Source organism: Solanum tuberosum, unplaced genomic scaffold (genome assembly GCF_000226075.1).
Source record: "Solanum tuberosum cultivar DM 1-3 516 R44 unplaced genomic scaffold, SolTub_3.0 scf00069, whole genome shotgun sequence".
NCBI lineage: Eukaryota > Viridiplantae > Streptophyta > Magnoliopsida > Solanales > Solanaceae > Solanum > Solanum tuberosum.
Genome location: NW_006238995.1, coordinates 506,451 through 522,082, shown reverse-complemented (window position 1 = coordinate 522,082; position 15,632 = coordinate 506,451). Strand labels below are relative to the sequence as shown.

At 29.6% G+C, this 15,632-nt stretch overlaps 1 protein-coding gene across 4 annotated transcripts; it reads left to right on the top strand.

The window, feature by feature from the left end:
• The first annotated feature begins 3,066 nt into the window (after positions 1–3,066).
• On the top strand, positions 3,067–13,835 carry LOC102594200 (serine carboxypeptidase-like 2). Of its 4 annotated transcripts, none has more exons than XM_015307923.1 (14): positions 3,067–3,315; positions 4,874–5,019; positions 5,527–5,603; positions 8,238–8,360; positions 8,489–8,591; positions 9,445–9,482; positions 9,862–9,960; positions 10,230–10,316; positions 10,396–10,530; positions 11,712–11,783; positions 11,873–11,991; positions 12,195–12,308; positions 12,414–12,459; positions 13,617–13,835. In XM_015307923.1, exons 1-14 carry the CDS (start codon positions 3,185–3,187, stop codon positions 13,698–13,700), a joined length of 1,374 nt encoding a protein of 457 aa, XP_015163409.1. In that variant the 5' UTR covers positions 3,067–3,184; the 3' UTR covers positions 13,701–13,835. The 4 variants fall into 4 exon arrangements, with proteins under 4 accessions (XP_015163409.1, XP_015163411.1, XP_006345531.1 ...); XM_015307925.1 differs by having other exon boundaries at positions 12,280–12,308; positions 13,617–13,703; XM_006345469.2 differs by lacking the exon at positions 11,873–11,991 and having other exon boundaries at positions 12,280–12,308.
• Positions 13,836–15,632: the final 1,797 nt, after the last annotated feature.

Sequence of the window (15,632 nt, the reverse complement as noted above, 5' to 3'; positions counted from 1 at the left end):
AGAAGTTTAATAATTTTGGGAAAAGATATTCAGAAATGTATATCTACATCACAAGAGAAATTGTAAACAAAAATAAATGAATTTATACTACAATAAAAATTAAACTAATACAAAATTCAACTGGCGTTATTACAAGTCATATGAACTTTTCTTCGTTGAAATACTGAAATATTAATATATAGTAAATCAGTAAAACAAAAGGGCAAGGTTTATATAGTAATAACTATTTTGAAGCAAACTTCCTAATAATCTAAATCACATAAGTAACATTAATAAATAAAATCATTCCTTTATCTTGGGCATCAAAAAAATAAATCATGACAATTCTCTAACTCTTGAGAAGTTAAGTAATTTTGGAAAAAGATATTCAGAAGCCTATATCCACATCGATCATAAGAGTAAGAGAAAGCAGTCAAATACCCCTTCAACCTATTATCCAATTTTCAACTACACACTTATAATTCACGGGGTCCTATTACTCCCTAGAGTATTTTAAACACAACTATTGACACCCTTAAAACGTCACCCCTAAATCTTTGTTGCTGAGTGTAATGCACTCACCTATTTTTCAGAATAATTTTTTTTTAAAAAAAAATCATCACCAAAATACATCAATTTTAATGCTTTTTATTTTTTCTCCACTATTCTATTCATTTTCCTAAATCATTCTATTTTTTCTCCATTGTTCCCAATCTCTCATCTTCTCCAATCCATCTTCATCTCTGTCACACCCATCATCCTCCGTCTTTCTTCTATCTTTTCGATCATTTATTTGTCACAAAATCTAGTTGTTATTGTTGAATTCAATAAACTAACATGAATGTTGAATCTTTTTATTATGGTATCTTATTGCCATTATTGTCTAGTTCTGCTTCTGGGTTCTCTAGTTGTCTTTTTTTATGGTATTTGAAGTATGTAATTTTTCCTTGTACCAAATTTCAAATTCTAATACCCACTTTCAGTTCCAATCAAGAAACTCACAAATTTCAAATTCTAATACCCTCTTTCAATTCCTAACAAGAAATTTGGGCTGCTACTATAATCGAAAAGATTTCTCTAGCATAAGTTGTAATATCATTTTTCAATATCGGATTGAAAGTATTTTCCATTGAGGTGAAAGAAATTAAAGGATTATCATTTTCTTTCTTTTGGTTATGTTGTCTATTTTTAGGAAAGATTTGAAGGTGTTAGTCATGAAAAAGTTCATTGTGGATTAAAAGTGAAAAAAAAAATATTGTATAGGTAATTGCCCATGGAAGTCATGGCAAAATTCAATTGCAGAGGTTTAATTTTTAGAGGTTGGTAATGGTTAGAGAGAGAGTATGTGATTGTAATTAACTAAATTTATTTATTAATTGTATTGAATTCAATTAAGAAATGACAGTTGTCAAATCATTTAATTTTGACCTATTTATCTGCCTTACACTTGCCTCTAGGAAAGTGAACAAACTTGTTGTGCCACATCAACACATAAGGGTGTTAATATCTCTATTCAAAATACTTCTAGGGGGTAATAGGACCTTTGTAAAGTATTGATGTGTAGTTGAGAGTTGCGTAATAGGTTGAGGGAGGTATTTGGTTGTTTTCTCTAAGAGTAATTGTTAACAAAAACAAATGAATTTAGACTACAATAAAAATTAAACTAATACAAATTTCAACTGGCGTTATTACAAGTCATATAAACTTTTCTTCGTCGAAAATACTTAAATATTAAGAAATAGTAAATCAATAAAACAAAAGGGCAATGTTTATATAGTAATAACTATTTTGAAGCAAACTTCCTGACAATCTAAATCACATAAGTAACATTGATAAATAAAGTCATTCTTTGTATTGAGCATCAAACAACAAATCGTGACAATTCTGTAGCTCTTGAAAAGTTTAATAATTTTTGAAAAAGATATTCAAAAGCATATATCTACATCACAAGAGAAGTATTAACAAAAATAAATGAATTTAGACTATATAATGTTAACTTCATATATTAGAACATTACATACTAATGTATATACTAAGCAAAGACATAATTACTATATCATCATAATTATTTCCTCAAGTACACGAGGTTAAAGAATATACTCTCTTAGAATAGAACAATTTACTTCATCAGAATAGTGGTACCTCATATTCCGCTAAACTTTGAACTCACTCAACGACAATAAATCACACGAAATTTTTTAAAATGCAAGAAGAAGAAGAGTAGAAGATTAAAAAAAATTGTGGTTGAAAAATGAGAGGAAACCCCTCTATTTATAATCAACAAAAGATAGTATGAACAAGTGCTTTTTGTGTCTTATCTGAAAAGTCCTGACCTTTCCAACAAATCACAGCCCTTTGGAAAAGTCACATCTTATTGAAAAAGTCACAACTCTTTGGAAAAGTCATAACTCATTGAAAAATCACAACCCTTTGAAAAAAGTCACAACTTATCAAAAAAGTCATAGTTCATCGAAAAAGTCACAACCTAAGTTAGGAATGTTATAGTAATTTAACATTCAAGTTAGGAGTTCATGCTTTTAAGGTAATATATATATATATATATATAACCGTTGGTTTCTTTTTAAGGATATAAACCATCTATTACTTTATAATTGCTTTGCTTGATTTGTATAAATGTACTCCAGATTTATTTTGATTGATTTGAATAAATTCTTCTTCATCCTTGCCAATATATGAGATCTCTCATCTTGTACTGATGAATTTTTGTAGCTACAATGTAAGTTGACGAATTGTAATAACTAGTAATTGTGTTATTTATAAAAAAAAACTAAAAATTTATGTTATAATTTTAAGATAATATTTTATTTAGTTTATCATAAAAATAATGATTTTATGTCAAACTTATATTTATATATAAAATTATGATTTATAATAATGATAAATTCAAAACTAGCTTACTTAATAAAAACGTGTTAAATAAACCATTTCAGATGCACCAACTTCTAGGATAATAAAGAAATGGCCAATAAATATCCACGTAGCATCATGTGATTGGTGCTACACAATTAAAGAATGATACTTATCCACATATAACTGCTCTTGTTTTCACAATCTATTTGACAGAGACGAATTTTATATTGGAAAATTAGAAACAGATCCAAAATTCAAAATTTGTTAATTCAGTAGTGCTTACTGAATTCCAATAAACGCGCGACGAATATTCTGAATCCGTCACTGTAAAAAGATGTGCTGGCTTCCAATTCTCATCTTAATAGTTGCATTTGAGATCATATGCCTACAGCCTGCTCTAGCTGGTTTGTCTGTCAAGTATCTTCCTGGATTTGAAAGACCACTTCCCTTTCAACTTGAAACCGGGTAATTTTATTTATTTATCTTAAGTAAATATTTAATCGTAGGGGCGGATCTACATCGAAGCTTTCAGGTGTTTGGAGCATTCATTAATTTTGTATTTAATTAATAAAAATATAAACAAATGATATAAATTTAACCAGTGAGCACTCAAGCAACAAGTAGTTGATTGGTGCAGTGGTTGTTAGTTAAATTGCATCTGTTGTCTCCGGGTTTGATTCTCATTTTAACATTTTTAATGTTAAAGACCAACTCTTCTCGGGCAGCAGATATTTATATCAAATTAATGGATGCATGACATATATTCTTTCCGTTCCCTTTTATTTGTTATTATTTCCTTTTTTAGAGTCAAACGATAAGAACTTTGATCAATATTTTATTATGTATTTTTTTATCATATTGATATGCAAAAATTGTAATTTTTAGTACTTTTCGTAAAATTTTTGAATATCTAAATTTTTAGATTAAAATATCGAACTAATGTAATTTAATGTAACTTTGAAAAATAGTCAAATTGACTTTCGAAAAGCGGAACATGACAACTAAAAAGGGACGGAAGGAATGGTTGAATGATTTTTTTTGCGTTCTTAGCTTGTGATGGTGTTTGATAGGATATTAGGATATATAAGGATAATGTTGAATAGGGTGTTTTAGTAATGATGATAATATTAGTTATGATGATATTAATTATGTAGAAATTATCTTTATACATTATTTGATTTAGTGTATTAAAATGATATACGTTGAATAATTTTTATTTTTTTTATTTACAAAAATTATACCCTGCATAAATATAATGAAAAGAATGTAGAAAAGATTTTAAGGGGAAATTGTGTTTTTAATCATGCTAATGCATATATTAAAATCTCTTGCATTATTAATACTATGAATTTCTATGTATCAACTAGACATATCTTCATACTAATTAGAATGCATAACTAATATCATAGGTTGAAAAAATATACCAAATAATGTACAAAATTTTAAGTGTTTATTGAGAACTAACTTTTATTAATTAAAAGAATATCTACTCTATATGTAACACCATTTATTTACGAATTCAATCTTTAAATCTATACCCATAGTAATTGTGTGCATTTGAATGTTTGAGTTCGAGCAACATAATTTTTAAAAAAAATAAACATACAGATATTAAAGCATCCATTGGACACAATGAATGGTAGTGGAGAAATACAATCCCCACAAGGGGATATATATATATATATATAGTCCCAAATGGACTAAAGCTATAATGTACTTTTCCTTTCCTATATATGGTAAAATGTTTGAGATTACGAGGCGCTTGAGAGATGAAAATGAAAAATAAGTTTTATTGGTTACAATATATATGTTCTGTGATAATTTAGGGGTTTATGTGAACACCCAATTATTTAGGAGTTAGAACGCTTTTTTTTATACGTATTACTACTTGAAACTCTTTAGAAAAGTTTTTGGAGTTTGATGTTTATTTGATCTGTTATATATCTTCATGGGATACTTTAATATTCAATAATGTATATATGAAACTCGCAAAATATTGACTATTCTCAAATTACTTGATCAGGTATATAGGAGTAGGTGAAGCAGATGAGGTGCAACTCTTCTATTATTTTATAAAGTCGCAATCTAATCCTAAAGTCGATCCACTTATTTATTGGTTTACGGGAGGTCCCGGTTGCTCTCCATTGAGTGGGATTTTTTTTGAATTTGGTAAATTATTCATCTAACTTTATCCTTATATTATAAGAATTGGTTTTCTTTTAGGCTTTTCTCCTTTTTTGGCCATCGGCTAAAAATATATTACAGGTGTTTACAATAAATTTTTTGCAAAGAAATAAGTGTTTTTGAATAGTTATACGTAGAAGTTTTTATTTCAACTTTTAAATTAAGCTGAAAGAAGTTTTTCATTTTGTTTATTTTTAACAAATCATAATCCATACTTATTTATTTATTAGAATAATATTTTTAACATGATGCTAATAACTTATTAGCATTAATTTATTAGCAGAAATAAGTGTTTAACCAATTTTTATAAGATAGGAAAAATAAATGAGTAGTATTTACCTATATATTTATATATGTAAACTACAATCATATACTAAAGCAAAAAAAAAAGGGTTACAAATTGCAAATTGTACTAATTAGTTTTTTATGACGTCACTCAATTATGTTTTTAAGATGTTAGATATTATTCAAATTTTTTGCTAAAATTTGCAGGACCCATCACATTGGACACTAGAGCTTATAATGGGAGCTTGCCAACGTTGTCTTTAAATCCACATGCATACACAAAGGTCAGAAATAGAAATAAAAAGGAAAACTTACGAAATCTCATTAGTTTAGGAGTAAATTATTTAGATATACTCTAATTTGCAATATTATGAATTTTATTAGATCTGTGTGCGTTCAGATACATGAATCTGAGTCAAATTAGGTATAATTTTTTTAAAATACATTGTATTCAAGTGAATATGCATGTATATGAGATACATAGACATATCTCGCTCTCCTTCCTCTCATCTCACTCGTCACTCTCCTATGTATCTGGTATCTTAGGTACATGTGGATCACATCAGATACATGTATCTAGTATGTATCTACCGTGATTTGTATATATATGGGATACATGAATCTATCTCCCTCTATCTCGTTCGTCTCCCTCCCTATTTTAGTATATCTAGTGGCAGCAATACATGTGTATTGGTGTATCTTTCTCAACATATTATCGAAAACTCTTAACTAGTGGTAAGATATGTAATTATTCAAAAGTATAGGTATAATTAGTATATACAATATTGATGTACGTCTAATAAGATAGTTTTTCCAAATTAAAAAAAAACTATAAATCACAATAATTAACAAGTTAAACATATATAAAAAATTAATTGAGTCTCCTAATTTCATCTCTATCACGATCCAGACCGTCGTGATTGACACCCACACTAAACCTCCGGTGGGAGAACCATTACTACAACTCAACTAACCAAATTTACGAAAACTAAAACATTTAAAGATACAGAAGACCCACACTAACCCTCCGGTGGGAGAACCATTACTACAACTCAACTAACCAAATTTACGAAAACTAAAACATTTAAAGATACAGAAGCAGGGTTAAATGCAAGAGTAAAATAGAGTTCCCATAAACTCTCAAAAGATCTTACAATGACTAACAAAACAATGTGGAAAATAATTTTGTAAAACCTGAAAGTCAATGTACCAAAAATCTAACAAGGATCATAAGTCTAAGGAATGGGTACAACCCAAGCTAAACATAGGAATATCTAATGAACTAGTCTAAATCCGAAAAGATGGACTAAACAAAAGGAGAACTCAAGGCAGCTCGGAAGAGCTGACTCACCCTTGAATTCGATGACGATCACTGCTCTTCTAAACGAGGTCTGTTGAAGATGCCCTGTACTCAATAAAGATAGAGCAAGTGCAATATCAGTACACAACCACAGTGTACTGGTAGGATCACGCGGCTATCCCAATTAGTGCAACATAAGTAAGTAATTACAACATCATAAACATGCATACACCGAACATATACAATATCAAATATCACTTATGAACAACGTGCAATTCCACATTCTCAATTACATCAATATAACAAGTCAATGACCCTCTCATGAAACCCACACCCAAACTGTTAGTGTACCGAATCGTGGCACCCGTTCCAAGTTAGTGTGTCGGATCGTGACACCCGTTCCAATATTTATGCCGGTATGTGACATCCGATCCCAGTTAGTGTATTTAAACGTAACACCCGATCCATTCAACATACCACAATCACAATCACAATGTAAATTCTTCACAATCATACAATTAAGAGGTGATTTATGACATATAGTTATTCGTTCATACTCATTTACATAAGGTGTGATCAATAATGCAACATTCACATACATACATGCAATATAATGAAGCAATTACAAACATATATCACACAAACATGAAATCACAATCATCACCTACCTCGAACAAAGCTTGAATCCCCTAAGAAACTTGATTCTTCCCTTTTCGGATTCTTCCCGCTTGTTCTTAGTCTACAAACAATCATAATAATACAAGGATCAATAAACAAAATCTAATTATCCAGATTATAATCGGTAACATCAACCCTAGGTCTAACCCTTGATCCCCATACCCAGATTAGGATTTTTTCCACCATAAATCCCAGATCAAAACCCTCCCCCATCGATAATTACCCAAGAAACTAAGTTCTACGGATTGAAAAATGGATTCGGGGAGTGAAAACCTTACCTTTAGCCTCAAGAATGGTGAAAAACTTTCAAGAAAACACCTGGGGTCGTTCCTTAGCTCTCAAAGTCAAAAAGTGCAGAATAATGACGTTTTTGGGGTTTATTTTCGACTTAAGTCGCGTCTGTCCCGCCACAATGGTCCTCACCCCGCTGCAGTGTCCCCGCCCTAGCGGCACAAATCCCGCCATAGAGGCTTGCACGGAACAGAGTGCTAATTAAAGAATTCCCAAACCCCTATTTCACAACTCACCTTCATCCCACAATAGTCAGAGAATACTCGTTCACGCTAAGATCAATTTCGGGAGTTCTACTCGCCCGAATTCAATTCCGTAAAGTCATACGGGTTCCTTAACGTCTTCGCTATCTACTCATATGATCAAATTCATAATTTGATCTCCCGTTTGTTACTAGATTTCCCTAGACCTCACTGACTCCGATTTCGTCCAAATCTGGACTAGGTTGAGAAATTTTAAGATACTACCAAAAAGTTTTTCGGTCCAAATTTTTTCCCCGATGACTTTTCTATAATGATGGAAACCGGTCGTTACAATTTCTGCCACATAAATTTAGACAAATACAATAACATATATCAAACTCGTACCGACACGAACTCCTATATATGGTATATCTAAAAATGCCCCTAATTGTTTAATTGAATTATAGGTGGCAAGCATGATTTTTGTGGATTTGCCAGTGGGAACTGGATTTTCCTATGCAACAACACAAAAAGCAAATTACTCAGATGATTTACAATCAGCTAATCATGCTTATGAATTTCTTCGTAAGGTAAGTCATGAAAAAATATTATTTTTATTTTTATTATTAATAATATTATATGTGCATAATTATCACGTATTATGATAATATTTAAATCTATTTGTTTAAGTCACCAATTTTCTTTAAGTATTTTACAGTGGTTAATTGAGCATCAAGAATATCTCAATAATCCTTTTTATGTTGCTGGAGACTCATATAGTGGAATTACAGTTCCTATTGTTACTCAAGTAATATCAAATGGTAATTAATAAATAATTCGTTTGTAATTATTATTAAGGAAAATGGTCTGATGTATTCCCAACTTTATCATTTAGATCTGATATATCATTTGTTATGAAAGTGACTCATATATATCCTTTTCTTCTTACAGAAGTGAAGAAATTTATTTTAATTTATTATTATTTTTAAAAATATGATCCATATGGGGTATATTGATCCTCCTCATATGTAAGTTTTTGACTTTTTTGTTTCAACGACTAATTTAAATTTATTATTTTGATAGTCAAATTTATTTATGTTTCACTAATTTTCTTGTAAAATTTATTATAGATGCCTCATTTTTTTTACAAATACAAAAACTAAAGTACAATCTAGCCGAAAAAATAATTTTAAATTATAATATAGCAAAAAAAATAGTTTTAAATTTTCTCCTTTACACTAAAGAATGAAAGAAAAAAATAAAATAAGAATAAGAAACTCAAATAATGATAATCAAAGAAGTAAAAAATAATTTATGTATGAAAAAAAATTAAAATATATATCTTGAACTTTGCTAGAAAGATCATATATACCCTTACATGAATTTCTTAAAAAATAGAAGTCAAAAGAATAAATTAAAAACTATTTTTTTTTTACTTCCGTTAAATGATGGGTATATCCGTATATGTGAGCTCTTTTTGTAACGATAGAGGTATATGTAAGCAATTTGCATAACGGTAAGGGTATATATGAGCCACTTTTATAACGAGGGTTTATCATATCTAAATGACAAAGTTGAGAGGTATATTAGACCCTTTTCCCTTATTATTATAATATATAGTTTTTTATTATATTGAAAATTTAATATATTGTTGATACAAATTATACAATGCAGGTATTGATAGGGGAATCAAGCCATGGATCAATCTTAAGGTTGGTAATCATACATGTATCTTTTATTTAGGCGAATTTAATTATATGTACATTTTGATGGAAATTAGGTGAATTTAATTATATGTAGATTTTTTATGGAAATTAGTTAAATAAAGCTATCTCATTTTTAATAATTTTATTCAGAGTTGATTTCACATATAATGAACCTTTATTACTTTAATATGATAATAAAAAACTATTTTTGTGACTTTATTATTATAGTGAGTGAAGTTACATAACTTTATGTAAAAATCAACCTGAATTATATAGCTTAATACTAAAAAAGATTTTCTGGTGGAAAAAATATCTGCAACTTTTAGTTATAGTAACAGAAAATTTATTATGCGTTTATGTCCAATAAATTAAATGGTATTTGCAGGGATATATTTTGGGCAATCCATTCACATTTGCTGGACAAGATTACTATAGGATACCTTTTGCTCATGGGATGGGCCTAATTCCTGATGAACTATACAAGGTATGAGTACTTCAAAATAATTTTAGATATGGTGATTTAAGATAAAAATGATAGAAATTCAATTATATATTGAGATAAAAATGTCTGATTTTAGGTAAAAATAATTGAACTTTAGTCATATGTGTCTGAACTTCAGACATCATAAGTCATATATGTCTGAAGTTAAGACACATATGACTAAAGTTAAATTATTACCTAAGTATCACATTAAATTATTTTATTTCTTCAAATGCCTCTCTAATTAAGTGTAATTTAATTTCCATTAACAGTCATTAGTGACTAATTGTGAAGAAGAGTCGATACATAATGGTCCAACCAACCCACTTTGTTCAAGGGACATGCATACTTTCAATTGGGTAAGCTCTCACTCATTTTTTTAATAAATAATTTTAATTGTCAAGTTAATAATTAAAAACCATTAATATATTAATGCAGTTGACTAAGGATATTTATCAATATAATATCCTAGAGTCCCCTTGTGAACTTGTATCAAATGATTCAAGAAGATGGTTGACTGAAAATGTTCTAAAGCTCAAAAATTCTGCTACATATCCTCAAGTTAAATGTCGAGTAAGTTACTATCAATTATTTTTTTTACTTTATCTTGCCACGAGGAAACAATCTTGTTTTTACCTTGAATCCTAACGTAACTTCAACTTGAGAATAATTCGAAATTATAGTCATAAGTTGGATAAATTTGAACCTTACACATGAAATTCATATATTTCACGTTGAAACTCTGCTAATTGTAATGACAAATATGAGACAATTCGCTAATGCAAGAATAATATTGGGTAACGTACTACAAAAAATATTGTTTATCTTGGAAAAACAAGACAATTGAACAAATTCAGATACATAGACAAATTTAGATTTTTTTTTCTTGTTATTATATAGAGATAAGTGTCAAAAACACACCTAAACTATCCTCTCTCTTTTTAGTTTCATACCTAAATTATCGAGAGTGTGAGTTTCATACTTAAACTATCACTTTTTAGTTTGAGAAACACAACTCAGTGGTGTGTGTAATGCACTCTCTCTTTTATTTGAAAAAACCTTGACACATGTCATTCCACACGGATAAATATTTCACCTTGACAAAAATTAAATAATAAACTATTAATATTAATTAAAAATTAAAGATTAAAGTATTACTATCCATAAAAAAAATAATTTTCTTTTAAAAAAATTTAACTTATTTTTCTTACCCCACTCCACCACTCCACCACTCCACCACCTCCTCCATGAAGTAAAAAAAATTAAATACTTTTATAAAAGAAATTTAAATAAAAAAAAACTAAAAAAATTGGGCGGAGGGGGAGGGGGGTGAGAGGAAGTGATGGAGTGGGATAAGAAAAATATTTTATATTTTATTTTATAAAAGAAATATTATTTATTTGGATAATAATTTTTTAATTTTTAATTTTAACTAATACTAATAATTTATTTAATTTTTGTCAAGGTTGAATGTTTAGTCCATGTGGAGTGTGATGTGACAATTTTTCGAAATAAAAGAAAGAGTGTACGTATTACACACATCATGATGAGAGTGGTATAAAAGAGATAAGTGTGCTTCTCAAACTAAAAAGTGATAATTTAGGTATGAAATTCACACTCTCAATAGTTTAAGTATGAAACTCAAAAATGGGTATAGTTTAGATGTGTTTTTGACACTTATCTCTATTATATATTATGATATGAAAATCAGAACAAATATCTAACAATTTATTTCCCCGTAATTATTTTTGTAGAAAGAATGGCATGACCTCTCTTTGATTTGGGCCAACGATAATAATGTAAGAGATGCTCTTCATGTTCGAAAGGTATGTAATTTTAATAAGAAATAATAAAAAAAAATCAAATTGAAACTTAGATATTATTTATTAAAATATCAAAATTAAATCAAATTTAGAAAACTATTGGAGCATGGGAAGAATGCAGGAGGAACTTGTCTTTTGGAACAATTATCAACAATACTATACCATATCATGCAAATCTTAGTCGTAATGGTTTTAGATCTCTTATTTACAGGTATTTACTTAGATTATTTTATTTTATAGCTAATAAATTAACTTTATAATAATTTCTAAACTTATTTTTGAGGTTAATTTCATTAATAACTACTTAATATTATATTATTGCAGTAAAATTACTAAACTATTTTTTATAAGGAATAATGATTATTCAATTTTACCATAGTATCATAAAAACTTTTTTTTTTTTTTTTGGAGTAGTGGTGATCACGATTTGGTTGTCCCATTTATTTCAAGTCAAGTATGGATTAAATCACTAAACTATTCAATTATTGATGATTGGAAGCCATGGATTGTTGATGGTCAAGTTGCAGGGTGAATTTCTAACCTAAATATTTTTTTCTTCGATTATTCCTTAATTAATTTTAAGAAAAAGAATAAATTGAAAAAATATTAATTAAGTTTGATTGTTGCATATAGGTATACAAGAAGTTACTCCAATCAAATGACATTCGTGACAGTTAAGGTAAGAAACTATGAAATATGTTTTAATTTTTTATTTTTTTTTATGACAAGGAAAACCCGTAGCCGCTACCCTTTGGGTGCGCACAGGGTAAACCCCCGCTCCTATGCAATAGCTCACAAAACCACATAGGAGAGGTAACCCGCACTAGGCAAGCCCGGTGCGACGAGCCCGACCAACTACCCTTTGGGTGCGCACAGGGTAAAACCCTCGCTCCTATGCAATAGCTCGCAAACCACATAGAAGAGGTAACCCGCACTAGGCAAGCCCGGTGCGACGAGCTCGACCCAGAAGGCAAACCCCTTGCTTTCGCTGGCAAGGGGTTTCAAACTTGAGACCTCCAATATGGAAGTCCCAAGCCCAAACCACTGGGCCACCCCGAAGGGTTTATGTTTTAATTTGTTTGTTTTACTTTTCTTTTTAGTTTTTTTTTTTTTTACAACTATTTATATCAAATTTTTGCAAGTCATGTTTAAGAACATAAGATCAAAGAAAAATTGATATATTATGCATATCTTTAATTTAAAATAGCAAGAATTCAAAAGTTTTCTTAATTCTTTTCTTAATTTGCGTATCAAATCAAAATCAAACATGCAAATTAAAATGAAAGGAGCAATACTTTTCATAATGAAAATTTGCTTGCATATGGTGTTGGTATCAAACCAATAAATACAGAATATGCATCTTTCATGGATATGTATTTATATGTTAATTAACAAATGATTAAATAAGCATTGGGCTATAGATTTTGAATATGTTTTATTTTGTTGGGAATTTATGGAGTGGGAGTTGAAGAAAAAGTTGTATTTAGTTATACAATTTGCAAAAAAAGAAAAGTATTTGAGATAATGTTCATATTTGAATGTATTTAAATATAACTTTGAAAGTGAAATATAAGTTGGAAAACAAATTATAAGCTGTTTTTTAAATTTAAAATACAGTTTCAAATTTAATTTAGATTTTTATGATCATAAATTGATTCAAATAAAATAAAAGTTATTCCAAAAAAAATTAATTATTTTTATAGCCAAATGGTTCCTAGGAAATATTATCTATTAACTTACCTTCATTTTTAACTACGAACTTATATATATATACACTCTAGTTCACTTGTTTAAATAACTTTTAATTGTCATTCTATTAATGCCTTTTGAATACAGGGAGCAGGGCATACTACCCCAGAGTATAAACCTGTGGAAAGTCTTGCCATGTTAAAGCGTTGGTTATCCTATGAATCACTATGATTTAAAATATATTTATTGATAATATTATTTTTATACCATGAATTCTATTTAATTGATTATGAGAAGTTATAAAGAACTTTGGTTTTGAAATTATCATATTAAGTTTGGTATGAAGCATTACCTGTTGTTGAAAGGCAAGTGAGCATCTTTTTTTAAAATAAAAAATAAAAAATGTGAGCAACTTACCTTATGATACTTTAAGCAATATTTAAATAGTTCTAATTATAGGTGGATTTATGAATTTAAATTTCGGCTTCAACTGTCGAGGATTTTAAAATTGAATCTATTATATTTTTAAGAAAAAAAAGACCAAAAATACACCTCAACTAAAAAATGAACAAAATTGCCCTTATTTTCATTATGGTCACAAAGTCCAAACATACCCTTATCACTTGTAGATTGGTTCATAATTTACCTGTCACGATCCAAATTCATAAGTCGTAATGGCACCTATGTTCCTCATCGATAGATAAGCCAATCCAATAATTTTACCAATTTAATTAAGTACTGATGTAAAAAGGTAAACAACAAGTAGAATATCTCCAACACTAAGTCCTTCATAAATACGAAATGCGGAAAGCTAAAATACCATCCAAAAATTGGTGTTATAAGTACAAGAGCTTCTAAATATGGTGCAAGTCTGAAACATAAGGGATATCCTGTCTGAATACTAAAACAACAGAATAAATAAAAGATAAAGGGAGGTGTGGGCCACGGAACAGCCAAGCAGCTCACCACAACTCCAAGATACTTCAAGCTCGGGCTTAAAAAGCTCCACGAGATGTGCTTGTATTCGGAATTGAATTTGCACCACAAAGAGTGCAACAGGTGTAGTATGAGTACGAAACCACGTGTACCCAGTATATTTCATAGACTGACAACGAAGAAGTAGAGACAAAAGTTTATATCAGAAAACCAGTCCTTTACTTATACAAGTCTATGTTATACTTACCCGTCAAGTTTCATCAAATAGAGGTAATCAAATATCACGTACTGTCCACCACTAATAAAACACACAATCAACAAGAATGAATGATGTCATGAGATGCAATGCAGTATGACACCATGAAATGATATGCCTCAGCTATCAAGTACTCTCTCAATCGTTAATACATGATACTCCTCGAAAATACATCAAAAGTTCATGACTCATGGGGGACTCGCAAGGTCCATATACCGACACGGACGATCTCCATGTGTCTGTGCGGACGATCTCAATGCACTATCATAAAATCAAACAATTTCCGCACGGACGATCTCCACGTGCCCAAGTTATACTCAATCTCATGTCAATGCATGTGCACAATATGATTTCAATAAAAGGGGATAATGATGCATCTCAATCAATAAAATATCAACATAATATATAACCACCTCAACTATCACAGATATACGGGTTCAATAAAGAAACACAATCACACAAAAAGAATTCAAGTCAATAATACGTCAGCTAATGCCCATATGCTTTGGCATTCTCGGATTACAATCCGCATTCTATAGTAATAAACTTTCTCTTTATAACACCGGTACTCATATCAATGTCTGTCACACCATTGGTACGAGACCCTCATCTTTCACCCTTACCCATTGTCTATTCCAGTTTTAAACTTTAATTAGAAAACGTCCCTCAACGAAGTCTAAAAGTCTTAACATACCTTGAATGCCGAACACGTGTCACAAATCCTCAAGATTTCGCCTTTCCCTTTCGTAAAGCTTCAGAATGTTCCCAATCTATCAAATATGTAATATTCGTAAGCAAGCAAGTCCATAGACACCTATATTACTATATGTTTATCCTATACTAAAACTTATCCAATATATAATAAATTTCCTAAATCTCAAGCCTTGAAAAACTTAAAGAAAGAAATAAGCATTAGAAAAATTCTCTTCTGTGTATTCATCTATAGTAGCCTCCCTATTTATACAAGTTGT